The sequence below is a fragment of the Chanodichthys erythropterus genome, chromosome 2, assembly GCF_024489055.1.
Source record: "Chanodichthys erythropterus isolate Z2021 chromosome 2, ASM2448905v1, whole genome shotgun sequence".
Classification (NCBI taxonomy): Eukaryota; Metazoa; Chordata; class Actinopteri; order Cypriniformes; family Xenocyprididae; genus Chanodichthys; species Chanodichthys erythropterus.
The window spans coordinates 29,785,388-29,813,166 of NC_090222.1; the positions used below are offsets into that span (position 1 = coordinate 29,785,388).

General features: G+C 35.9%; 2 protein-coding genes across 3 annotated transcripts; both read right to left on the bottom strand.

Moving 5' to 3' along the window:
• Nucleotides 1–1,361: 1,361 nt before the first annotated feature.
• LOC137035595 (trypsin-like) lies at nt 1,362–3,343 on the bottom strand. The gene is made up of 5 exons (XM_067409044.1): nt 3,187–3,343; nt 2,851–3,007; nt 1,945–2,204; nt 1,613–1,749; nt 1,362–1,527 (listed from the first exon to the last, which is right to left on the bottom strand). Exons 1-5 carry the CDS (start codon nt 3,224–3,226, stop codon nt 1,378–1,380), a joined length of 744 nt encoding a protein of 247 aa, XP_067265145.1. The 5' UTR covers nt 3,227–3,343; the 3' UTR covers nt 1,362–1,377.
• A 17,272-nt stretch (nt 3,344–20,615) lies between these two features.
• Nucleotides 20,616–26,440, bottom strand: LOC137035602 (trypsin-like). 2 transcript variants are annotated; one of them, XM_067409058.1, is made up of 5 exons: nt 26,325–26,440; nt 25,973–26,129; nt 21,094–21,350; nt 20,858–20,994; nt 20,616–20,765 (listed from the first exon to the last, which is right to left on the bottom strand). In XM_067409058.1, exons 1-5 carry the CDS (start codon nt 26,362–26,364, stop codon nt 20,616–20,618), a joined length of 741 nt encoding a protein of 246 aa, XP_067265159.1. In that variant the 5' UTR covers nt 26,365–26,440. The 2 variants fall into 2 exon arrangements, with proteins under 2 accessions (XP_067265159.1, XP_067265168.1); XM_067409067.1 differs by lacking the exons at nt 25,973–26,129; nt 26,325–26,440 and adding exons at nt 23,197–23,350; nt 23,565–23,604.
• Nucleotides 26,441–27,779: the final 1,339 nt, after the last annotated feature.

Genomic DNA, 27,779 nt, shown 5'->3' on the forward strand with positions numbered 1-27,779 from the left:
AAGGAAATATACACATTTACAATTTTTGAGTGTGATTTAAAAAAACAGTTTTGTTTAGAGGATATCTGTAACATTACTATAATTTCATCAGCAATGTTTCTTTCTCTCTACAACAATTAAAGAAAAGAAATTGAATTTAAAAGTCACTGAGGCATTTTACTTTAAAATACTTTGTTACTTGTACATTCAAGGGTAAAAATAAAAGTTCTTTCAAGAACATAATGAGACAGTATGTTCTCGAGTGTGTAGCAAAAAGAAGAAAAAAATGTTCAAAGTCTCCAGCAGATGGTTTCCTCACACTGAATAAATTCATTCATTCATTCATTCATTCATTCATTCATTCATTCATTCATTCATTCATTCATTCATTCATTCATTCATTCATTCATTCATTCATTCATTCATTCATTCATTCATTCATTCTCAATGTTAACTTGGCACAGCTGTTTGTTTCATGTTGCATCTGCAGCCAGTGAGCTTGCTGCTCACAACATTTAAATGGCTGTCTAGCATTCACTAAAAAGGGTATGCACGTGACATCACTGTCGGCCATTATGACTGCAGTTACGTCCACTGAGTGGCAAAAAGACTGAGTAGCAGCATTGATTTTCAGTGATTTTTTTGTGCATGAATGCACAAAACACTTCCAAAACGGGAAAGAGATTTGCGATTGACTGTACAAATAGCTTTGACAAGAAATCTAAGGTATAGTTTTACAGACTGCTGAAAGCTACAGAAAAAAAAGAAGCAACTGGACTCCAGGCAGAGAAACATGGATTTGCAGTTATCATTTTGTGTCAAAATGTTGGATTTTGGGGTAAAATCTTACCCTATATATTGTATTGTTATATATTGTGTTGACAACTTATATATTGTGTATTTTGTGTTGACTTTCCCCTATTAAATCCAGTCATGCAGCAGATTCTTTTGCCACTCAGTACAGCTAAGGGAGCGTGTTCTGGCGGGAAAGTGACATCAATGTATACCACACTTTCAGAGTTCCTCTGAAACCCTCCATCTTCCCCAGCTCCACCTGTATAGATCTGCTATGGATCATTTTTATATATCCTATTTGTGCAGCAGCAGTATGTCTTGTCTTGCATACACACAGCAGTATATCAGCATATGTATTGGCAGTAGCAAGTTCCTGTACTTGCTCTGCAGCAGCAGCATAACAGATCTGTTCTGCCAAGACCAAATTTATTAACATTGTCATATCCATTAATATAAATATTCAGAGAGTTGTCATGATAGAAATACTATATCCATATAAAACAAATGGACAGAAGCACTTTTATTTGTTCAAAGCTGAATTTAATCAGATATTTTAGAAAAAAATATTTGTAATCAAAAGGTCCAACTCGACTGAACAAACAATTAATTGTTAGCTATGGTGGACTCGACCCAGTCAGTGTAGCGGCAAACCTCAGCATAAACCCCAGGATAGCCACGCTGAGCACAGCCATAACCCCATGAAACAACTCCCCGCAGTTCCCCATTGCACACCACAGGACCGCCAGAATCACCCTGAGAATAATTTAGAAAAGGAAAAGAAGAAAAGTGTGATTTTGCATTAAACTTTAACAGACAAAAAAGACTGTCAATGACATACCTGACATGAGTCTTTGCCTCCCTCCATGAATCCAGCACAGAACATGTTTTCAGTTATTTGCCATCCATACGCACCCTCACACTGTGACCTTGACAGTACAGGCAAATTCAAACACTGCAGCACAGCAGCATAGTCAACTGGAGAAGAGTATAAGAACAGAAAGAGTCATACACAGACCAACAGTCTGTCTGCAACACAAAACAGAGTGATACATGATGGACGACATATCATTGCCTTTGGATCAAATATCATATACTGCCACTCAATCAATCAAATTTAAAGATTGGAACTGTTTTATAACACAAAAGATTTTCATTACTAAGCCATCTCACCTCCAGTGGTGATCTGATTGCCCCATCCAGAAACCAAGCACTGCTCCCCTGCAGAAGAGCAACTGGTCGCCAGAGAGATTGGCTGCACATACTGGTTAAAGATGGCAGGCTCCTTCAGCTTGATCAGCATGAAATCATTGTTATATGTAAAATCATTATAGTCCGGGTGAGGAATCACTTTCTCTGCCCCGATCCTCTGCTCTGTGCCTTCTTCAACGTACACATTGTGCTCTCCCAGGTGAACAGTAAGACGAGAAGCTCTATTTGACAAGGAACTCATATATTACTGGGCTCTAATACAAGTTTTTATTAGCAAAATTGCCTGCTTAATATTGATTGATTAATGTACTTGCATCTTTATTACAGAATTAAATGTGTAACTTTTTTTCTCAGAAATCTGCATCTGTTACATTTACCATCATCATTTTCAGTGTGTACATTCACAATGCACATATTAACATGCAACTGCTGTTAGTTGTTATCAAAAAGTTGCTGATGAGGTTCAACATAAAAAGTAGTTACTCTAAAAGAAGTAATTAATCACTAGCTACTAATTACATCTTCGACAGTGTAATTAGATAACTGTACTAATTACTCTCTTTAAAAAAAGTATTGCATGCGGGATTTAAAAAAAAAATATATATACTAATTACTCCAAATCCAATATCAACACTGACCAGTTCAAAAAAGATAGACATGAAAGATGATGACAGACTAGATAGCATTGTTACATTGTTTGATATACAATTGTTCTAATCTATATTTAATGCAATTACACCATAAGGAGCTGAACAAAAAACAATAAGAGTAATTTCTTGCTTTTTCAAGAGAAACGTTTTTAAATTATAGTAATTAATTACTTAGTAATGCATTACACCCAACACTGAAAAAGTATGATATACTCACGAAACGTAGCAATGAGCAGCAGAAACAACCCATCTTTCATTAATCAGAGATGCTCCACACCAGCGTTCCCCATTATCATAAGTAAGGTAGACTTGCCAGGGCTGGGAGTTGGGCGAACATTCATAACCTCCAATGATTTTATCATCTGCACTGCAAGCTTCATAAAAAGAGTTTAATAGTTCACAAAGTGCCAAAAATAAAGCAATCCAAAACACTGTTTAAAGCTTGTTGTGTCTTTTGTAACTGATTATATCAATCATATTAGCTGTAAGGAATTTTACAGGTCATTGTGTAGGCAGAAACTAACAAATAACATAAAAAGAGAGCTCTACATACCCACAGCCACAGCCAGCAAAGCAAACACAATAGACTTCATTGCAGAGGAATTAATTACAACTTTAGAGAGCAAACTTCAGCAATGTTCAAGAATGGCTCAATCTTTTAAGAATCAAGAATCATTTTAAGGGATTTATTTAACATTGATATCTACAGAACAACCAATAAGGTCAGAGCAAATGATTATAAGTGAAAATAAGCACCTGGGACAACAGTTGTAACAGTTCTTATCACACTGTTTTCCATGAGCACGATAAAACCAAGGTACATGCGAGTACAAAGCTTAAATAAAAACAAAAATGCTTTTACATCTTAAGTGAAGCACAACTTATGCAAGTTATGAGTTACTTAACTGTTTATTCGACACGAGAAATTCTGTGATTAATAGCATATGGTCTATTGACATGAACAGCTTGAACACATGAACAGCTTAAAAAGATAAACCAGTAACAAGTAACAATTCTTAAGTTAACTGCAATAAAATAACTATATTTTGTAAAAAAAAAAAAATTAGACCACTTTCAACAAACCAAGATTCTCAATTCACACTGCGAGAAAGACATGAACATGTCAAGATTGCAAAAAACAGTGATAAATGTTAGTGTCAAATTCCATTTCTTACTAAATTAAAGACTCGCAGATATCAGTGTCTAAAATACACCATTTTCAGATTAGGCAATAAAGTACAAGGTTTCCAAAGGAAAATAAGGCAAATCAGTAAATCATCCCAACCCCCAAAGATTATACTATTGCATTTTAAAGCCATCTAATAGACTTGGGTGTCATCAAGACTGACTTTGGTCACTGAAACATTAAGTTATTGAGTAAAGAGCAAGTCACACAAAATGCCATTAATAATAAGCATAATGTGTATCAAACTTCCCCACTTGCATGCTTCATATAATGCATGTGAAGCTCAGACTCCCCAATGAAATGTGCACCACATTCAACACACTCCCAGTCCCCCTCAACTTCCTGTACTTGCAAATCATCTTCCTGTGCCTCATTTAAATGTTTTTGCTTTTCACCTGATGAGAAGTCAGATGAATCACTCTCAGGTAAAGTAACACTGTTGGCACTGATTTTCTCATCACTGTCTTCTACCACTGGACCATTTTTCTCTCGATTGAAGACATTCATTTCTCCTAAAATGACTTTATCCATAACTGATACTCTATTCTTTCCTCTAAAACCAGTTTCCTTCCTCCCGAGGGGAACATCTTCTCCTTCTTTAAAGACCTCCAGGTTAGGGCTGGCCGATATATCTCGTATGCTTTTGTCACGCGCATTTCGTCAGTAAAGCTGGTTCCCTGATTACCGCTAAATCGGCATCACCTGCTTTCAAAAGGAGCGCCATTTAATAGACAGAGCCGTAGTTCACTGACAAGCCACGCAATATCGCGTTCAATATCGATGGTGATTCATTTCGATATTGAACGTGTTATTGCGTGGCTTATCAGTGAACTATGGCTCTGTCTTTTCTTCCTCTGACACAATAGCAACGTTAGAACAGGAGAAGATCACAGACGGTTTTAACTGACAAGAACCATCAAGGGATTCATCTTTGTCTGTTTCTTTCACTTTTATCTTTTTGTAACATATCCCAGGCCATTGTGATTTCCATTAGAGACAGATTGCACCTGTCTTTTCTTGTTTTGTCTCTTTTGTTTTACATGTTCACTAAGATGAATTCTGAAGGCCTACCAGCGAGTGAACTGCTGCCCACAGTCCTGACATCTCATCCTGTGATTCACTGGAGAAGAGAGGAAGTTTCATGTCAGTAAAACGTGACAGTAATATTAATTAAAGCGAAAAACTAAATTTCAAAAACAAAATTCATTCTGTATCATGATTAGCAATAAAAGGAGTGTCGAGAGGCAGAGTCTCTCAGATGTAAAAATGGCCAGAGCTGTGAAAGAGTGCGCAAAAAGATTGTGTAATACTTTAAAAACAATGCTCCTCAATGTCAAATTGCAAAGGCTTTGCAAATCTCATCATCTACAGTGCATAACATCACCAAAAGATTCAAAGAAACTGGAGAAAAGGCTGAAGACCTTTATTAGATGCCCATGGTCTTTTGGGCCCTCAGATGACACCGCATCACTCATCGGCATGATTGTGTCAATGACATTACTAAATGGGCCCAGGAATACTTCCAGAAACCACTGTTGGTAAACACAAGCCCAACTACAGCTCTATCATGCCAAAAGGAAGCCATATGTGAACATGGTCCAGAAGCGCCGTCATGTCCTGTGGGCCAAGGCTCATCTAAAATGGACTGTTTCAAAGTGGGAAAGTGTTCTATGGTCAGACGAGCCCAAATTTGACATTCTTGTCTGAAATCATGGATGCTGTGTCCTCCAGGATAAAGAGGAGGGAGACCTTCCAGCATGTTATCAGTGTTCAGTTCAAAAGCCAGCATCTCTGATGGTATAGGGGTGCATAAGTGCATATGACATGGGCAGCTAAAGATAAAGGTATATAAAGGTTTTAGAACAACATTGAAAAGAAGAGGAGATGCTACACCATAGTAAACATGCCCCTGACCCAAGTATTTTGAGACCTGTAGCATTCATCAAATTTGAAATGAGCTCATTTTGTGCAAAAAATCGTAAAATTTCTCAGTTTAAACATTTGTTGTGTTATCTATGTTCTATTGTGAATAAAATATTGGCTCATGTGATTTGAAAGCCTTTTAGCTTTCATTTTAAACGTCCCAACACATCCGGAATTCGGGTTGTACATTAAAAACAATAATTTTTTTTTTTTTTAGTTTTAGGGACATTATAACATGTTAAAAAGTGTATTTCAGCATGTGGCTTCTAGTTATTTTGGATTTAGTTGTTGTAAAAATGGCAGTCAGATCAAGTTAAGAATTTGTTACACTGGAAATGGACGGTCAATTTGAATACAATGTAGAATACTCTATTACATGCAGTGTTCTTTTTGAAATCAGCATATTTGGCAAAATGTTTAAGGGTCATCCAGGTGTCTCAAAAATAGTATGGTAGGATGTTTTTAGAATCACACACTACATAATACACACATTAGGGTTTTTATTAGCCAGCTACAGCAAATAGTTGCATCATAAATTCCATTCAATAAAACTGCAGGTAAAAGAAACTACTCATATTAATATCTATCAGTATACTTTTCCAGTGACATCATTCAAAGAGTACTTGAAGAGTTTATTTGCAAAAACAGATAACTCCATTTTTATGAATTCTCACAAATCATGTTTTTTTTTATTGTGCATTTCAAGTAATAACAATCAAACTGCAGTTGGGCTGTTTTGATTAAGAAATGATAACTCTAAAAAATACAGGTAAATTAAAAAAATAAAATTCATTGAAAGTATGTTTTATATATATATATTAAAAGTTTGTTTTTTAGCAAAAGCAGATAACTCCAACAGTCGTTTTTTTGGCAAAAGCAGATAACTCCACATTTCATGTTTCATAGTTAAACAAAACCCAAGTAATTGCATTTAAAACACTCTCAAACACACATGTGCACACAAACGCACACACACACCCACCCACCCACGCGCGCACACACACACACACACACACACACACACACACAAACAAACAGATCGGCACACACACACACACACACACACACACGCTCTCTCTCTCTCTCTCAAACACACACACACACACACACACACACACACACAGATCGGCACACAAGTACACACACACGCACTCATCCACACACGCACGTGCGCGCGCACACACACACACACAAGCAAAAGGACAACCAATTTTTCAGCATGTAAGTCGTGTATGGTGTACAAGGACTTACAGGAGTCGAAATCATAAATCCTCGATCACTTTTAGTGAGCTTTGATAAAACTTTCCTCAGCTAGCGCGTCTTTTTGAAGTGACTAGAAGCCTTGTCACCTGACCTGAATACTGCGCGCTGATTCGCTAAAACGGACTTTTCGGTTTCTGTCTGTACACAAACAAGGGCGCTTGTCGGCTTCTGCTGTAAAACGTGAACTTGCGATGCCTGAAAGTGGGCAAAACCGGCTCCTCTGACAAAATGGATTTAGGGTACAGAACGTGCTATATATGGAGAATAATGCACAGCACTTAGTTCATTTTTTAAAAAAATGGCGTTTATCGGTTTTTGCAAATGAACTCTTCACTTCTTCCCCCCCAAAACAAACCACCTCAAGTACAAAAAGCATGATAAATGCAAAAATTTGTCATACCATTCAATGATACTGTACCACCAAATCGATTCATTTAATAACCACGGCACCACTGTAAAGTTAATAGCAGCCAACATATCTGCTATGTATTATTAAAAGTTGGAGAAGAGAGATTAAACAGGCAATGGCTACTTGAACATGTAAAAAGGCAAAAATAAGACAGTTTTCACAGAAATTATGACCAATGAATTAACATTATAAGGAAATTACAGGAAGTTCTTTACATTTACATAGTCATTTAGCAGACGCTTTTCTCCAAAGCGACTTACAAATGAGAATAGAAGAATCAGTCAAATCAACATGAGAACAGTATGTAAGTGTTGTGTGAAGTCACAGTTACATCAGTAAAGTGCTCTTAGCAAGGAAAATGATTATTATTTTTATTTTTTTAATAAATACACAAATAGATGGAAGAAGAATAGAAATCAAGGTAAGTGCTACTATTACTGGGTTAAGTGCTGACGAAAAAGATGCGTCTGTAGCATTTTTTTGAAAATGGCTAAAGACTCAGCTGCTCGGATAGAGCGTGGCAGGTCATTCCACCAGCCAGGAACAGACCCGGAGAAGGTCCGTGAGAGTGATTTTGTGCCCCTTTGTGATGGCACCACAAGGCGCCGTTCACTTGCAGAACGCAAGTTTCTGGAGGGTGCATAAGTCTGAAGTAGTGAGTTAAGGTATAGCGGTGCAGAGCCAGCGGTCGTTCTGTAGGCAAACATCAGAGCCTTGAATTGGATGCGAGCAGCTACTGGCAGCCAATGCAAACTGATGAAGAGAGGAGTGATATGCGCTCTCTTCGGTTCGTTAAAGAACAGTCTTGCTGCAGCATTCTGGATCAGTTGAAGGCCAGCCAAGAGAGCATTACAATAGTCCAGTCTGCTCTGATAGGAAGGGTCTAATCTTCCTGATGTTGTACAAGGCAAATCTGCAGGACCGGGCCGTTGTGGCAACATGATCTGTGAAGCTTAAACAATCATCCATCACCACTCCAAGGTTCCTGGCTGTCCTGGAAGGAGTAATGGTTGATGACCCAAGTTGAATTGAAAGGTTATGATGAAATGTTGGGTTGGCACCCACCACAAGCAGTTCCGTTTTTGCAAGGTTGAAGGTGGTGGTCCTTCATCCAGGCAGAAATGGCTGTCACTAACAGTGATAGGAAAAACCATATCATGTTCATTATCATGTTCCTTTATTACCATGTTCTTTATTATTAACAACCCAACCATAAACCTTCACACTCACTATCCAGTCAAGACAACAAAATGGAATGTTAATAGGCTATATTTGTTCAATTTAACATCACAAGGTGATTCAGTTATTTAAATAATTTGCCATTTTCTTTATGATTATTTAAGATCATGCCATTCCTAAAATCCCTGCCTCTACTGAGCAGTTTACATCTTATTCATACATTCTTAATGTCATTAACATGACTTCAGGGCAATTACACAAGGAATGTATAACATTATATTTAGAAAGGAAATAAATGTCTGTATGCGCACAACATTTTCAAGAGAAACATTAAACCCCAAATGTTTTTCAAAAGATGACATTTTTACATTTTAAAAATGCTAACCAAAACCTAAATACAACCCTAAATAGACTGAAACGATCAAATTCATTATAAAAAACATTTGAGGAAAATTGGGTTGTTGTAGCTTGTTGTCTAGGTTACTATGATTGCAAGTAGCTGCATTTTTGTTTTAACAACGTTTAGCTCACGAGTTATTAATCTGGGAAGCTCGAATCTGTATATATTTTGCCAACTGAACTGCTTGACATAAGCACTGACTGCATTTCTTCATTTTTGAGTCCAACAAGTTCAAACTCTATGAGCTGCGCATTATTTGTGTGCATTATTAACGTATGTTACTAACTGAAACACTACTGCCAACCAGCGGGACATTAAAGATGAAGTGTTTGTCCGAGCTCACAGCAAGGGAACGATTATAACGAGGGAACGCAAAAGATTAAAAAAAAAAAAAAAAATTCCTCCGATCCCAAATTTTTTTCCACCACCATGTAACATTTCCTTCCTTCCCATTTTTTTCCTACCACCATTTAGGTGCTCCGTAGCTCCTATTAAAAAAAAGTTAATAATCTCTATTATTGCTTGTTATAAAAAATAAAATAAAAAACGTGAAGAGTGTGTATTGCAACAAACAGAAATAATGTATGCATTACAAATAATAAAGAGGGAAAAACAAACAAATACAGTCTACTGTTTTATGCTTTAGTAGGCTACTTCAGTTTTTAATGACAACTAGACTATAAAACTAAGAAGTAATGAATGATTTCATTGATTACATTTTGCAAAACTGTAAATTAAGACGGCTGGTGGTTTATTGAAGAAACCTGTTGCCAGGTAACGACAGAACCATTCGGCCTCTAGTTTGAATTATTTGTTCCACCTTAAATGATATTGACCACATGGTCCAACAAGCCACATTGTTATAATATTAATACAATATTCATATACATTTCACAAACTTATTATATAAAGGAATTAATTCACTGGAAAATTGTTGCTTAAAACAATATTTCATTCGCCTTTGTGTTATTTTTGTATTCCATATTGCAGATGCGCAATTCAAAAGTTGAATAAAGACTGCCATCTACTGCAAAACAGCGATGCTGCAATACAATTTAAGGTGGAGCAGATTTTACCTATATGGGGAGGCTGCAGACCTGGAGCCGGTAGATATAGGCCCCAAGCAGTTTTACGCCCCAAGCAGTTTTACGCCCCTGTTGTTCCTCATGCGTCCAATAGGGGGAGAAGGAAATACGGCGAATAACACTATATTGGGAGGCTGCAGACCTATGACCTACTGTAAAATGTATTATTTATATTTATTTATAAACTGTTTTTATATACAGGAGACTGACTGATATATGATGTCGTGAATTTATATTAAGCTACATTTAAATATTAACCATATTTAGGCCATTAGACATACAGTACTGTGTAGATCCTAAATGAAATATCTGCTGTATAATTCAAAATTGGTTGTCATACAGCTACAAAACATGTCCTACATAGCATTTTATGAAGACAAACACAATTTAACCCTTTTCTAAAATTCCAAGGGTCATTTAAAAGAAAGAGACAATATTGTTGTTCACAAAAAAATGTATTAACACCATGACTTTTATTTCTTAACAGCATGACTCCTGTAAATTCTGCATGACTCCTGTAGACTCTCCTATGGCTTGCCACTCTTCTTTAATTGTTTTTTTTTATCCTGCTGTCAAAGTGCTCCCGCTCACTGATAAAAATAAATAAAGCAAAAGTTGCATAGTGGTAGAAACAATGGTTAATTATAAATATTTCCTTTATAGGATCCTTACAGTACCTTGCGTCAATGACAGGTCCTCGCAGGAATTTCTCCTCAGCCTCCAAGATGGACACATGTTCCACAACAGCAAGAGCACAGATGATGGACTACCAGAGAAAGAATTGAGATTTATCACAGCCCAAATAAGCCAAGCATCATTTTGCATGTTTAGTTTTTTGTTGTTTTTTTTTACAACAAAACCAAAAGTGCCTTTTCTATATTAAGCACAAAACTATTATTTTTAACGCAATGGTCTAACATTATGGATAAACTATTTGACATTAAAAACAATGTGAATATGACACCATGCTGAGCACAACTAACACATAAGTCCTACCTCTGGAAAAAGGACATCCATAATAAATCTGATCTGGTCACTGTGGGTGTGTGTGGGTGTACTGTTCAGAATTGAAGTCAGGTGAGTGTAGATAATATCAATTTGTTCCCGATCTTCAATGAACAATGGCACAGGCACTTTCTTTATGGAACACTTGGAAAAAGTGTCAAGCCTGTGATTTTTTTGTCCATTGATGATGGACTGTGCAGAGAAAACTGAAAATTACATTAAAAACATTTCCATGTATGTGTAAGTTGTTTATTTACTAAACAAGCTATTGGTTTAGAATGCAGTTAAAAAAATGCATTCTTGATGCATATACCTGAATGTGGTCATCAGTTCCTCTTGCCACAATGAAGTCCACCAGAGCCCGGTTGGATAACTTTCGGTTCCTCTCGGCAACATGTTGTGGAGACTTAGAGATTTGCATACATACATACATGCCTATTATAAATGTGTATTTTGTGTGTTCACATCATAGACTGTCAAAAAAAATAAAAAAATAAAAATTCACACATTTGTGATTATCCACTCTAATGTGCTCCAGAAACCATGTGGAGTATGTTTAAATGCAAGGAGTAAACAGGGTCTTACCAGAAGAAGCCATGTCACGCAAGCTTAAGACAGACAACAAGATAAAAATAAAAATGTAATTAATTTTAAAAGTGAGTGAGACAGAGCAGGTAAAGATAAGACTAAGGGCAGCTTAACCTACACGTGGTTAGCTAAGTTTGAGTCAGACAGAACATCTGACTCAATCAAGTACTTCTGCCTCTCGAAATAAATTATTGACCCATCTTTTGAATTGATATCGCATCAGTCATTTATAAATAATAAATGTTGCACAATACAATCAACAACAATACCTTTAGGAGATTATTTACATACCTCAATTCGTATCGCTTCAAAAAAGGTCTGCTGTTATCATACAGATATGGTCTGCTGTTCTGATGACTAGGCTCATATACTAATATACAGCCTCCCCCTACTGGACGCATGAGGAACAACAGGGGCGTAAAACTGCTTGGGGCGTAAAACTGCTTGGGGCCTATATCTACCGGCTCCAGGTCTGCAGCCTCCCCCTACTCGATTTTATGAACGAGTCGTTGCCTACTACAATGACTGCACAGCTGGTTTGATAATGACAAAGAATGCCTATTGGTCTAACAAGAAAATGTCACTGTTGTGAAATGCCTGGCAAATCAGTCTACTAAGTGATAATAACAGGCAGCAAGCAGGGCATGTTTAAAACAAAAACAAATCCCTCATGGACATGCATTAGGCTACTGCTGCTGTTTTGTCATTCCCCATGACGACACGTATCGCTGGTGCAAATTATTCCAGCTGTTTTAGCGGAAAATATAAACCATAATAAGTAAGATGCACGTCTTTACTATGTACAATTATATGAAAATAAAATATGATGCAAATGTTGTGCGTGTATATAATCGCACAGACTCTTAAAATGTGATTTTGGGTGACTTTATATACGTGCTTGGTTGGTTTTCAAAGCAAAAGATAAACAGTAGGTAGGAAACATAGACTGTAAAAGGTAGTTCGATGTTGTCAACAGCAATATAAAGTTGCTTAACTTCGGTACATGTCTCTCAGACGAATCTGCTTTATTGGTAAACACGTCAGCCAAATCTTCTTGCTCCGCATCGTCCATATGTACAATTACACATTCATTTTCCTCCACTTGCTCAACTTCGGCGTGGTCCTGGGCTTTCAATATAGGGCCACGGGGACAAAATTCAAAATCTCCGTTCGTGTTTTTAGCATTACTGGCTTTGCTATTGCTCACTGGATCGATGTTTACGTCTTGGGCTGCACCTTTCTCATATTCAGAGGACAAGCTTTCATTATTTGATTGCAAACTGCAGTCCTTTTCAGAATAAACCGCAGCCATAATGGCCAGCTCAGGCTTTCCTCGATAGGAAAGGCACAGCACTTTTCATGGTAAAGGTTTTGTTGGTTCTGTTTTTGTTTCATTTTAGAAACAAAATTTTTCTTCTCGATTGGTCCAAATCTGACAAAAAGCTTTTTGTTCTTTGTCTTTTCTTTTTTCTTAGTAATCACTTTTGATGAAGTATTAACTTTTTTTGGTTGATGCTACTTGGTCATCACATAATTTACTTGCTTCCTTAGTCTCAAGTTTGTTGGCCAATTGTTTCTTAGATCTTTTTTTCTTTGTTGGAAATTTCTTCTTAACAAAAGGGCAATCCTGTAAAATAGTCTGGTCTGGTTTTGGCACAGAGCTTTGTGGTAGGACAATTAAGGTGTTGTTCTGCACACTGTTGTGGGAATTCGGCTGAGATTGTGGTTCCACCATGGTCCAACTTGGTCCTTTTGAGCTTTGATTTGCTAAAGTTCTTGAGGCTCACTTAATTTGCCCATATCACCCTGTTCACTTGCCTTGAGTAACTGGAATATGTTCCTCTGCTGTATGCGACAGCTCATGAACCAAGTCATTTTGTGACGCTTCATCCTGTAAATGTGTTTGATCCAGCAAAACCGAAGTTTCAGTCTGTATTGGTATAAGTTCAAGGTGAATTTCATCCATTTGCATTTGAACCTCTGTTTGTGTCAGTTCAACTGGTGCTACTTGGGTCTCTGAGTTTTCTGGTGAAATAATGGTTTCCTCTTGTGAAAGAACAGTTTCATTTTGCTGCAAATCTCCCATCTCTGCTGACACGTGGAGGTTAATTTGCTCTGCTTTTGATGGGCCAGTGTCAGATTGCTCACATTGTGTTGGCTGAATGGTTGATTGAGTAAAATTCACATGTAATGGTTGCATTAATGGTTGAGGGTGGGGTAACCCAAAGCTTTGTGGCTGCAAAGGCAATATAACCAACTGATCGACTTTCTGTACATTTCCAAGTTTCTCAATTAGTCTTTTAATTTGCTCAGTATCCAGCTTGTCCATCTGCTGTGGTGCCGGTCCAACAGTTTCCATGAGCAGAGTCGGTGGTTGTCCATTTGCTGTCTGTGTCCTGTTGGTTTTGGCTGTGGTACCAACACAGTAATACATTGTGACTCTTGAGAGTTTTTGTTTTTGATGTGAAGAAGATGGAAGTCTTGAAGACTGCACCACACTGTGAGCATGGGAATTTCAGCTCATTTGTTCCTGCAGAAAAACAAAATTAAAAGTATAAATAAATCAACTGGTCAGCACAGCAACATTCTTGAACCGCTCATTACCAGTGTGTGTGCGCTGATGGGCCATGAGCTCTGTGGAGGAGGTGAAATGCTGATCACAAACATAGCAAGTGAAAAGGACATCTCCCAGAATGCACTGCTGATACTCTTCAGGGTGGCTCATTTTAAGATGCCGATCCTTGCTTTTGGAGTCACTGAAGATGATGTGACATTCTAGGCATTGCAGTGAGAGCTGGGATGCTACAAATCAGTGTGAAAAACAAAACAATGCATATTAGAAAATAAATAAGAAGAGCAAAAAAAAAAATATGCTTAGCTTAATGCTGGAATGAAACTGTAGCTAAAAACACTACTACTGCAATTATGAAATTTTCCAAGGAAAATGGCTATTGAGTAAAAATATATTTAAAAAATAATTTAAAAAAATGTTGGGTGAGACTTGATTTTATCCATTGGTTGTTGATTGTATTGTGAAAAGCAAGCATTGCATACTGGACTGGAAAGATTTGAAAATGGTTGGGTTAATTTCAGCAGAGTGAAGTGAATCACAGAAAGAGCTAGTTATGACATTTTGATTAAAGATTACAATGTCAAAAAATAAATAAATAAATGCACAAATGAACTCTTTAAAATACGACCAGTAACATGCATTAAGGAAATTAAATAAATTTTGATTTCAAACATTTATAAATATACGAGGACCATAATAATGGCTCTTCTAGGAATACACACATAAGCGTAGAAGAACTTACAGGTGAGAGGTATTACTTTGGCCATGTCAATTTTCAGAGGGTTAAATTTGTCCTTCTTTGGAGGGATGTTCTTTCTGTCGGCATTGTGTACTGTACCTCCAGTTGATGATTTAGTGTTGGCACACATTTTTGGTGTTTCACTGGAGCTTATAGGCTCTTCAAGCACACAACTTGCAGCGTTACAGTCTGATGAGCCTGATTCATTGGATGCATGCTCACATTCCACTTCTGTCACAGTATCTGTACTCGACTCAGCCAGACTTGACTGATTTTCACAATGCAAGCCTTCAGCATCAGCAGTTTGATCTGTTTCCTCTGTAACGGCTTCAGGTTGTGTGCTGTCCTCTTGTGTTGCCACAGGAAAAGCACAGTGCTCCACTGTTTCCTCTACAGGGGTTATGGGTTCTATTATTGGTGGTGCTGGGACATAGAGGTCCAGTTTCAACTCAAGACCACTGGTTTGATCTGTACTTTCTGTAGCCTCTATTCCATGTACAATACTATCTAATGGTGCTTCCAAAGAAGACAGTTGGTCTGAAAGTGAAAGGTGCTCGTTGTGCAGATTTGCTTCAGGAGCAGATGGTTCATTGAGTGGGTCATTAGCATGTTCCATGATGCGTAACTTCTGATGTGAAACTCAATGTACAACTGAACTCAGATCTCTAAAGATCTCTAAAATCTCTAAGAAATTATGCAGGTTAACTAACAAAGGTAAGAGGAACACACTAAAACATAAAAGCACATCCCATGTCACAATGCACCATACAATTTTGAACCTGGCAAAATGGTATGATTGTAATATGTTAATATCATTAATCATTAGCAGCAGTCTATTAAGCCCATTCATAACTAAGCTTCTTAAAGGTGCCCTAGAATTAAAAATTGAATTTACCTCGGCATAGTTGAATAACAAGAGTTCAGACATACACTGAGTTTCAAACTCCATTGTTTCCTCCTTCTTATATAAATCTCATTTGTTTAAAAGACCTCCAAAGAACAGGCGAATCTCAACAGGGTGTACGCCCCCAATATTTGCATATGCCAGCCCATGTTCCCAACATTATGAAAGGCATTAGACAAGGGCAGCCAGTAACGTCTGGATCTGTGCACAGCTGAATCATCAGACTAGGTAAGCAAGCAAGGACAACAGCGGAAAATGGCAGATGGAGCAATAATAACTGACATGATCCATGATATCATGATATTTTTAGTGATATTTGTAAATTGTCTTTCTAAATGTTTCGTTAGCATGTTGCTAATGTAGGCTACTGTTGGTTAAAGTTACCATCGTTTCTTACTGTATTCATGGAGACAAGAGAGCTGTCACTATTTTCATTTTTAAACACTTGCAGTCTGTATAATTCATAAACACAACTTCATTCTTTATAAATCTCTCCAACAGTGTGTAATGTTAGCTTTAGCCACGGAGCACCATCAAACTCATTCAGAATCAAATATAAACACCCAAAGAAATACTATACTCACATGACCCGAAGCATGCATGCAGCATACATGACATGCAACATCTTGTAAAGATCCATTTGAGGGTTATATTAGCTGTGTGAACTTTGTAAATGCACTATAGAGTCGCGAGCTCGATGGGCAGGGAGCATGCGATTTAAAGGGCCAGCAGCCCCTCAATCGGTGCATAGTTAATAATGCCCCAAAATAGGCAGTTAAAAAAATTAATTTAAAAAAATCTATGGGGTATTTTGAGCTGAAACTTCACACATTCAGGGACACCTTAGACTTACATTACATCTTGTAAAAAAACATTCGATGGCACCTTTAAAAATATTTGAACTGCCTTCCAATAAAGTTGGTCTTTAATATTAATCTTTCATCTAAATATCATAAAGCGACCAAATTAAATTGCCTTATGTAACTGCAAACTTGACAATAATTTAAAGGGTTAGTTCACCCAAAAATGAAAATTCTGTAATTTATTACTCACCCTCATGCCGTACCACACCCGTAAGACCTTCGTTAATTTTCAGAACACAAATTAAGATATTTTAGTTGAAAACTTCCCTAATTTTGTTATTAATACAGAACTTATTTGAAAGTTTCCATGCTTTAACCCAAGAGATATTACCAAATAAAGAAGACCAGAAAAATCTTGCAGCAGGAAAAGATACAGAACAAAGAGCATTTCTTATAACCTTGTTGCTACACTGTTGTTTTAGAACATCAACATTATCAATGAAAATATTCTGACAAGGATTATTCATGTTGATTTCCACTGAACTAGAATTCTTTAAAAGTAATGTCACGCTCTTTGGGATCGCATAAAGAACAACAGCAAACTCTTTTGGTTTAACTGGGAATTGAAATTTTTGGAGAAATTCAGTATATGACAACAAATACCCATGGGAATTAAGCAACTGTCTTACTAACATAATACCTTCATTGAACCAAGTATGATAATAATGATTTGTTTTTGAATAGTATATCTTTGTTATTCCATATGAAATAATTATGGGGTGAGAAATTGTGCTTGTAAGCTAATTTCCATGCTAACAAGGCTTGTCTGTGAAAACCAGCCAATTTAACAGGAATTTTGTTGACAGAAAAATTACATTTCAACAAAAAGTCTAAAAAGTCTCCAAGAGTATTAAATATATAATTAGGAAATATGTTCCAAGGATTTTCTCTATTCTTCATAAACTCTATCAACCATTTAATTTTGAAAGTGTCATTAAGTGTACTATAATCTAAGACCTCAATTCCCCCTTGCTCTTTAGCATTACAAATTACTTCTTTTTTCAAATAATGGTTTTTTTTCTCCAAATACAGTCATAAAGTATCTTATCTAAATCTTTAATAATCTTACGAAGCACATCCAGTGATAAAAACATATACACAGATCTAGATATACCTTCCACCTTTGACAATAATACCCTCCCAAATATTGATATATCCCTCATTAAGCACAAATTAAATTTCTCCCTTGTTTTCTTAAAAATTGGTTCAAAATTTAACTGACTTCTTTGTTTTTCATTTTTACAAATTACTAGATATGTTAATTGGTGTTTAACTGGGATGTTCTCTATTTCTGTAGAGGAGCAATCTTTAAGGGGAAACAATACAGATTTATCACAATTCATTTTAAGGCCTGAAACAGCAGTGAATGCCTCGATATATCTAATTATTTTTGGTATCTCAATTTTGTTTTTCAAAAAAAACTGCAGTGTTTGCACCAGCAAACTGGCTAAGCTTAAATTCTACACCTAAAGCTGTGATACCATTATACTGATTTCTTTTTACATGCATTGCCAATACCTGAGTGACTAACAGAAATAAGAAAGGAGAGAGGGGGCATCCTTGTCTAATGCCACAATGAATATCAAACCTTTGTGAAGTACCATGAGCGAGTTTGACAGAACTATTACATCCACTATACAATGTTTTAACTGCTTTCAAAAACATATCACCAAGACCAAAAAATTTGATTACTTTGAAAATAAAACTATGGTTCACCGTATCAAATGCTTTATAAAAATCGATAAATAAAATAAAACTGTCATCCTCAATAAAGTGATTAATCAATCATATCTAAGACTAGTCTAATATTATTCCTGATATGATGACCTTGCACAAAACCAGATTGTTCTATATCAATTATTTTATCTAATCCTTGTTTTAATCTTCTAGCAAAAATCATTGCAAACATCTTACTGTCATTATTGAGCAAACTAATGGGCCTCCAATTTTCAATATATAACTTGTTCTTATTAGGTTTGGGAATCAGTGTTATAACTCCTTGTTTTAATGAAACAGGCAATTCATCATTTTGTATAGCTTCTATGAATACTAATAACAGAAAAGGTGAAAGTTCCTCAGAATATGTCTTATAAAATTCTCCTGTTAGCACGTCATTGCCTGGAGATTTGTTATTTTTAAGCAAGTTAATGCACTCTCTCAACTCAATTTCTTTATCACACACATTTTGAAAGTTTTGATCTGTTTTCATTGTATCGCTCGCCAAACTATTTAAAAAAGCATCAAGGTTTGAAGTAGCTGATGTAGAAGAATACAAATTGCTAAAAAACTGAGCCACATATTTTGAAATAACTGAGGAATTATCGGTAACACTTTACAATACGGTTCATTAGTTAACATTAGTTAACTACATTAGTTAACATGAACTAATAATGAACTGCACTTATACAGCATTTATTAATCTTTGTTAATGTTAATTTCAACATTTACTAATACATTATTAAAAGCTTGTTAACATTAGTTAATGCACTGTGAACTAACATGAACAAAGAATGAACAACTGTATTCTCATTTACTAACACTAACGAAGATTAGTAAATACAGTAACAAATGTATTGCTCATTGTTAGTTCATGTTAGTTAATCCATTAACTAATGTTTAACAAATGAACCGTATTGTAAAGTGTTACCGAATTATCTTCTAATTTGTTGTAAATCATTAATTTTGAGATTGAGGCAAAGTCACTGTATCTTTTTTCGAGGCCCAAAAAAATATTTTGTATTTTTTCCCCCTTTTTCTAACCATTTAAGTCTGGATCTAATGAATGCTCCTCTAGCTTTATTCTCATAAATATTATCTAATTCAATCTGCAATTAGTCTAATTTTTGTAATTCACAATCAGTCAAATTTTCCTTTTACTTTTTACACAATTTAAAATTTCCTCTACAATTGAATTCTCTTTCATTTTATTATTTTTTGCTTCCAATTTCCCTTGGTTAATAAATGCCATTCTAATATCAAATTTCATTAATTCCCAATACTTTCCATAGGAATTTTCTAAACTCGCAATTGTTGTATATTTTTCAATAATTTGTTTCATTTTTATCTTTAAATATTCATTTTCAAGCAATTTATTATTTAATTTCCAATAACTGCTTTTTTTTGACTGATTTATCTTGCCCCATAGAGATCGCCATATCACAACACTGGGATGCAGGCTGTGTGACGTCACGCACAAACTCTATGTGGGAGTTGTAGTTTAGAAAAATAGAATGTTGTAGTCCTTAAAGGGGTAGTTCACACAAAAATGAAAATTATGCCATTATTTACTGATGATTTTCCCATGATTTACAGTGATGGGTTTTCTTAAAAAAACTCATTGCTTGGCTTCAAAAGGTCTTTATTAATCCCATGGATTACTTTTATGATGGATGGATGCACTTTTTTGGACTTCGAAATCAAGAGCGCCATTCATTACCATTATAAAGCTTGGAAGAGCAAGGATATTTTTAAATATAACTGATTGTGTCGTCTGAAAGAAGATCATACATGCCTAAGGTTGAGTAAATAATGGGATAATTTTCATTTTTGGGTGAACTATCCCTTTAAAATAAATATTAGTTTATTTCAGGGATCACATGGGGATAACCTGTCACTCACATTACATCAACCAATAGCAAACGACAATGATCCAATAAATTCCCAATGGACAAAATCAAGTTCAGCCCTACATTTTTTTCTTGTTCGAGAAGCCATTTCATGAAAAGACTATCACAACTTCTGTTTCATGTTGACTGTCTGTTTAAAATTAAAACAGAGACACCTATTCATGTTTCAAGCTGAATTTAATTGTAGATATTTCAGGAAAAAAGAAAAATGATTCTGTCAGCCATGTAGGCTAAACAAAATTAATTGTTGTCTATGGTGGACCTGACCCAGTCAGTGTAGCGACACACCTCAACATAAACCCCAGGATAGTCAGACTGAGCACAGCCATAGCCCCATGAAACAACTCCTTGCAGTTCCCCATTGCACACCACAGGACCGCCGGAATCACCCTGAGAATAATTTAGAAAAGGAAAAGAAGAAAAGTGTGATTTTGTATGAAACTATTTAACAGACATAAAAACGAAGACTGTCAATGACATACCTGACATGAGTCTTTGCCTCCCTCCAGGAATCCAGCACAGAACATGTTTTCAGTTATTCTGCTACCATACGCACCCTCACACTGCGACCTTGACAGTACAGGCAAATTCAAACACTGCAGCACAGAAGCATATTCAACTGGAAGAAAAAAAAAAATATGAAAAAGATTAAAGCTTTTTAACTTTTACATATCTTATTAAAACAAATAAGGAAAAGTTTTGTCACTTGACATCTCACCTCCAGTAGTGTTCTGATTGCCCCATCCAGAAACCAAGCATTGCTCCCCTGCAGAAGAGCAAGTGGTCGCCAGAGGGATTGGCTTTACATATTTGTTAAAGATGGCAGGCTCCTTCAGCTTGATCAGCATGAAATCATTGTTTAATGGCAGATCATTATAGTCCGGGTGAGGAATCACTTTCTCTGCCCTGATCCTCTGCTCTGTGCCTTCTTCAGTTATGTTGTGCTCTCCCAGGTGGACAGTAAGATTAGAAGCTCTGTTTGACAAGGAACTCATATATACTGGGCTCTAATACAACTTTTATCAGCAATATTGCCTGCCTACATATGGATAGTCTTAAATAGGTTTTATACATAATTTCAGAGACATTATGGTTACAAACCTGATTCCAAAAAAGTTGGGACGCTGTACAAATTGTGAATAAAAACAGAATGCAATGATGTGGAAGTTTCAGATTTCAATATTTTATTCAGAATACAACATGGATGACATATCAAATGTTTAAACTGAGAAAATGTATCATTTTAAGGGAAAAATAAGTTGATTTTAAATTTCATGGCATCAACACATCTCAAAAAAAGTTGGGACAAGGCCATTTTTACCACTGTGTGGCATCCCCTCTTCTTTTTATAACAGACTGCAGACATCTGGGGACTGAGGAGACAAGTTGCTCAAGTTTAGGAATAAGAATGTTGTCCCATTCTTGTCTAATACAGGCTTCTAGTTGCTCAACTGTCTTAGGTCTTCTTTGTCGCATCTTCCTCTTTATGATGCGCCAAATGTTTTCTGTGGGTGAAAGATCTGGACTGCAGGCTGGTCATTTCAGTACCTGGATCCTTCATCTACACAGCCATAATGTTGTAATTGATGCAGTATGTGGTCTGGCATTGTCATGTTGGAAAATGCAAGGTCTTCCCTGAAAGAGATGACTGCTGGATGGGAGCATATGTTGTTCTAGAACTTGGATATACCTTTCAGCATTGATGGTGCCTTTCCAGATGTGTAAGCTGCCCATGCCACACACACTCATGCAACCCCATACCTGCAGAGGTGCAGGCTTCTGAACTGAGTGCTGATAACAACTTGGTTTGATCTTGTCCTCTTTAGTCCGGATGACATGGCATCCCAGTTTTCCAAAAAGAACTTCAAATTTTGATTCGTCTGACCACAGAAAAGTTTTCCACTTTGCCACAGTCCATTTTAAATGAGCCTTGGCCCAGAGAAAACTCCTGCGCTTCTGGATCATGTTTAGATATGGCTTCTTTTTTGACCTATAGAGTTTTAGCTGGCAACGGCTAATGGCAAGGTGGATTGTGTTCACCAACAATGTTTTCTGGAAGTATTCCTGAGCCCATGTTGTGATTTCCATTACAGTAGCATTCCTGTATGTGATGCAGTGTCGTTTAAGGGCCCGAAGATCACAGGGCATCCAGTATGGTTTTCCGACCTTGACAGTTATGCACAGAGATTGTTCCAGATTCTCTGAATCTTTGAATGATATTATGCACTGTAGATGATGATAACTTCAAACTCTTTGCAATTTTTCTCTTAGAAACTCCTTTCTGATATTGCTTTTGGGGGAATAGGTGATCCTCTGCCCATCATGACTTCTGAGAGACACTGCCACTCTGAGAGGCTCTTTATACCCAATCATGTTGCCAACTGACCTAATAAGTTGCAAATTGGTCCTCCAGCTGTTCCTTATATGTTGTACATTTAACTTTTCTGGCCTCTTATTGCTACCTGTCTTAACTTTTTTGGAATGTGTAGCTCTCATGAAATCCAAAATGAGCCAATATTTGGCATGACATTTCAAAATGTCTCACTTTCAACATTTGATATGTTATCTATATTCTATTGTGAATAAAATATAAGTTTATGAGATTTGTAAATTATTGCAATCCTTTTTTTATTTACAATTTGTACAGTGTCCCAACTTTTTGGAATCGGGTTTGTATGTCAAGACAATTACAGGTAATAAATAATCCTACAGTAGTGTGCTAAATGGTAAAGAAAAATGTTTGATTACTTCTGGAATCCAAAAAAAAATCATCTTTAAAATTAAATAAATAAATAAAAGTGAAGATATAATATATACTCACGGAATCTGGCAGTGCGCAGCAGAAACAACCCATCTTTCATCAATCAGAGATCCTCCACACAAGCGTTCACCATTATCAGTAAGGTAGGCTTGCCAGGGCTGGGAGTTGGCCGGACATTCATAACCTCCAATGATTTTATCATCTGTGCAACAAGCTGGAAAAATAATATTTTAAAAAATATATTAAATGTAATTTTTCACAAAGTGCATGTTTCTGATATTTGTTTGTCATATTTACCATTTAATATTTATCATTTATCATGTATGAATCAGTAACATGTTGTATATCATATTAAGGTCTAAGCCATAGGCTATGTTAGTGTAAAACTATGACAACTGAAAATAATAAATAAGAAGAGAGATACATACCCACAGCCACTGATAGCAAAGCAAACACAATAGTCTTCATTGTAGTAGAGGAAAGGAGAAGTTCTCACATTCAGACAAAAGAAAGATTCTGCAAATTTCAGAAACAGCATTAATGTTTTTTAAATGATAATGCACAGGAAACTCAAGGGGTTCAAAAGAAAACACCATTTATTTTAACATCATTATTTTAAAGATCTAATTGGGTGTCATCAAGACTGACTTTGGTCACTGAAAAATGTAGTTATTATCATACAAATATATCTTACAAAAGGAAAACTGCCAAGCGACCACAATATATCACTGAGCTGTGCACAATATGAACACAACCCAACCAATAACACACAATGAAAAAGCAAATATTGACGGCATTGTCTGCCATTGTTTTTTTAAATGTATTAATCTCAGATGTTAACAAATACCTTGCTATATCTTGCAGTCAGCTGAATCGTCAATGGCCTTGTCCAAACGTAGTGTGAATGAGCATATAAAATAAGTTGATATGAATCTTTCCCACTTGCATGGCTTATATAATGCATATGAAGCCCAGACTCCCATTTTCAAAAACCTCCCATTTCCCCTTAATTTCCTGTTGTAAATTCTTTTTCTGTGTGCTAAATGCTTGTTTTTCATCTGATGATTTGGAGTCACTAGAGTCAGATGATTCCCTGTCAGATGAAGAGGAGGTATAGTTGTCATCCATCTTTCTTATCACCATTTTCCTCTGGATTATTCTTGATCAAAACCATTAATCGCCCCTAAACTAATTTTCTGATGCCTGACTCTTCTGACTCTTCTTTTCTTTTGTCCTTTCTCCCAAGTTGAACATTCATCCTTCTTTAAAGCCTCTTTAATGTTTTTTCCCAATAGTTATTATTTTTTTAAAGGATTTTAAGTTGTGTGAACCAAAAAAAAAAAAAAAAAAAAAAAGACAACAACATATTTTTCACTGCATAATAACAATTTTTGCTTCCCCTTAAGGACAACCTAACATTCCCTGATTTCTTTTTCTTTTTTTCTCTTTCTTTTTCTTTCTTTCTTTCTTTCTTTCTTTCTTTCTTTCTTTCTTTCTTTCTTTCTTTCTTTCTTTCTTTCTTTCTTTCTTTCTTTCTTTCTTTCTTTCTGTCTTTCGAAAAGAAAATGTGGTTAAGTTAGGAGAACAACATCTACTCTGATATCCTTTAACCTTCTGCATGTCAATAATCAATAAACATCTTCATGTTCTGTTTTGTTCCATTGTTGATTTAATGATTAAAATGATCCAGTCACATAATCACACAATTATCAATATGGAGGATTAATATACTAAATTAACATGCACAATGATATTTTCCCCATTAATATTTAAATAATATATATGTTCGGTTCAGTGGTATTTTAGTTTTTGAATGAAGCACAACTTCAGACAGTGAAAATCTTTATTAGGTATGTTTAACTGTTCAATCAGTACAAGAAAAAAAAAAAAATCTAAATAATAGTTAGCTCATTTAAAACAGTGATAGATGTTAATATCAGATATTAATGACTAAACCAAGGCCAAGGTCTCAACTATATAGTAAACACAAGGGGTCCAAAGGAAAGCCAAATTAGTCAATCCAGTGATTAAACAAATATAATTCAAGTACCAAAAATTAGAGAGGGAAAATATATTAATATCCAATAGTCATGTGTCATCAAGACTGTGGGAGTAAGTAATTACACAACAGGAGACCATGCAGGAAGTCATCATGATACATCCCTGAATATTGCACTACATGATGTTTAGTATTTTAGGCACATGATATCTGAGCATTTATCAAGCTTCCTCACCAGCGTGCTTCATTCATTGATTGTGACGCTCAGAATCCCCAATGAAATGGCACTCCCAGCTCCCCCTCCACTAACTCATTCTATGTTTTATCTAAATGTTCTTGTTCTTCATCTGATAAGGAGTCTGATGAATCAGAGCCACTCGTGTCCGGTGAATCGCTCTCAGATGAGTTGTTTCAAGTGCATCAGTTACACTGTAGAGCTCCAATGACATTTAAAGGAAATATACACATTTACAATTTTTAAGTGTGATTTAAACAGTTAACAGTTTAACAGTTTTGTTGCATCTGTAGCATTACTCTAATTTCATCAGCAATGTTTCTTTCTCTCTACAACAGTTTTAGAAAAAAAAAATAGAATTTAAAAGTCAAAAGTTTTTACATTAAAAATTTACATTTTGACATTAGACAATAACTTTTGATGTTACATTGTTTGATATAGAATTGTTCTAATCTATATTTAATGCAATTACACCATAAGGAGCTGAACAAAAAACAATAAGAGTAATTTCTTGCTTTTTCAAGAGAAACGTTTTTAAATTATAGTAATGAATTACTTAGTAATGCATTACACCCAACACTGAAAAAGTATGATATACTCACGAAACGTAGCAATGAGCAGCAGAAACAACCCATCTTTCATTAATCAGAGATGCTCCACACCAGCGTTCCCCATTATCATAAGTAAGGTAGACTTGCCAGGGCTGGGAGTTGGGCGAACATTCATAACCTCCAATGATTTTATCATCTGCACTGCAAGCTTCATAAAATGAGTTTAATTGTTCACAAAGTGCCAAAAATAAAGCAATCCAAAACACTGTTTAAAGCTTGTTGTGTCTTTTGTAACTGATTGCTTGAAATGATGTTTCAAGCAATCATATTAGCTGTAAGGAATTTTACAGGTCATTGTGTAGGCAGAAACTAACAAATAACATAAAAAGAGAGCTCTACATACCCACAGCCACAGCCAGCAAAGCAAACACAATAGACTTCATTGCAGAGGAATTAATTACAACTTTAGAGAGCAAACTTCAGCAATGTTCAAGAATGGCTCAATTTTTCAAGAATCATTTTAAGGGATTTATTTAACACTGATATATACAGAACAACCAATAAGATCAGAGCAAATGATTCATAAGTGAAAATAAGCACCTGGGACAACAGTTGTAATTTTCCATGAACATGATAAAACCAAGATATTTGCAAGTACAAAGCATAATAAAAACAAAAATGCTTTTACATCATTAGTGAAGCACAACTTAAGACTGCAAGTTATGATTTACCTAACTGTTTATTCGACACGAGAAATTCTGTGATTAATAGCATATGGTCTATTGACATGAACAGCTTAAAAAGCTAAACCAGTAACAAGTAACAATTCTTAAGTTAACAGAAATAAAATAACTTTTTTTTTTTTTTTTTACAGAATATAAAGACCACTTTCAACAAACCAAGAATCTCAATTCACACTGCAAGAAAGACATGAACATGTCAAGACTGCAAAAACAGTGATAAATGTTAGTGTCAAATTCCATTTCTAACTAAATTAAAGACTCGCAGATATCAGTGTCTAAAATACACCATTTTCAGATTAAGCAATAAAGTACAAGGTCTCCAAAGGAAAATAAGGCAAATCAGTAAATCATCCCAGCCCCCAAAGATTATACTATTGCATTTTAAAGCCATCTAATAGACTTGGGTGTCATCAAGACTGACTTTGGTCACTGAAACATTAAGTTATTGAGTAAAGAGCAAGTCACACAAAATGCCATTAATATAGCATAATGTGTATCAAACTTCCCCACTTGCATGCTTCATATAATGCATGTGAAGCTCAGACTCCCCAATGAAATGTGCACCACATTCAACACACTCCCAGTCCCCCTCAACTTCCTGTACTTGCAAATCATCTTCCTGTGCCTCATTTAAATGTTTTTGCTTTTCACCTGATGAGAAGTCAGATGAATCACTCTCAGGTAAAGTAACACTGTTGGCACTGATTTTCTCATCACTGTCTTCTACCACTGGACCATTTTTCTCTCGATTGAAGACATTCATTTCTCCTAAAATGACTTTTTCCATAACTGACACTCTATTCTTTCCTCTAAAACCAGTGTCCTTCCTCCCGAGGGGAACATCTTCTCCTTCTTTAAAGACCTCCAGGTGTTTCTTCCGATGGGTAATTAGATTTCCTAATTGCGAGAACCTCTTGTGGCAAAGATCACATGTGTAAGGCCTAGAACCAGTATGAATGTTGTAATGGTACCGGAGTTCGGCTGGAACCCGAAAGGACTTCTGGCAGATGTTGCATGTGTGTTTTTTGTTGTCATGGCCACGTAAGTGTCTTTTCAATCCCTCTGAACTTCTGAAACCTTTAGTACATGAATCACACCAGAAGGGCCTCTGCTTG

Bases quoted from the DNA above. Each gene is read 5' to 3' on its own strand.
- LOC137035595 (XM_067409044.1), bottom strand. From the start codon at position 3,226: ATGAAGTCTATTGTGTTTGCTTTGCTGGCTGTGGCTGTGG. The intron at 3,008-3,186 runs GTATGTAGAGCT...CTTTTTATGAAG, and splicing joins TTTGCTGGCTGTGGCTGTGG to CTTGCAGTGCAGATGATAAA. The intron at 1,750-1,944 runs GTGAGATGGCTT...ACTCTTCTCCAG, and splicing joins CAATCAGATCACCACTGGAG to TTGACTATGCTGCTGTGCTG.
- LOC137035602 (XM_067409058.1), bottom strand. From the start codon at position 26,364: ATGAAGTCTATTGTGTTTGCTTTGCTGGCTGTGGCTGTGG. The intron at 21,351-25,972 runs GTGAGTATATCA...CTTGTCAAACAG, and splicing joins GCTGCTCATTGCTACGTTTC to AGCTTCTAATCTTACTGTCC. The intron at 20,766-20,857 runs GTATGTCATTGA...AATTATTCTCAG, and splicing joins GAGGCAAAGACTCATGTCAG to GGTGATTCCGGCGGTCCTGT.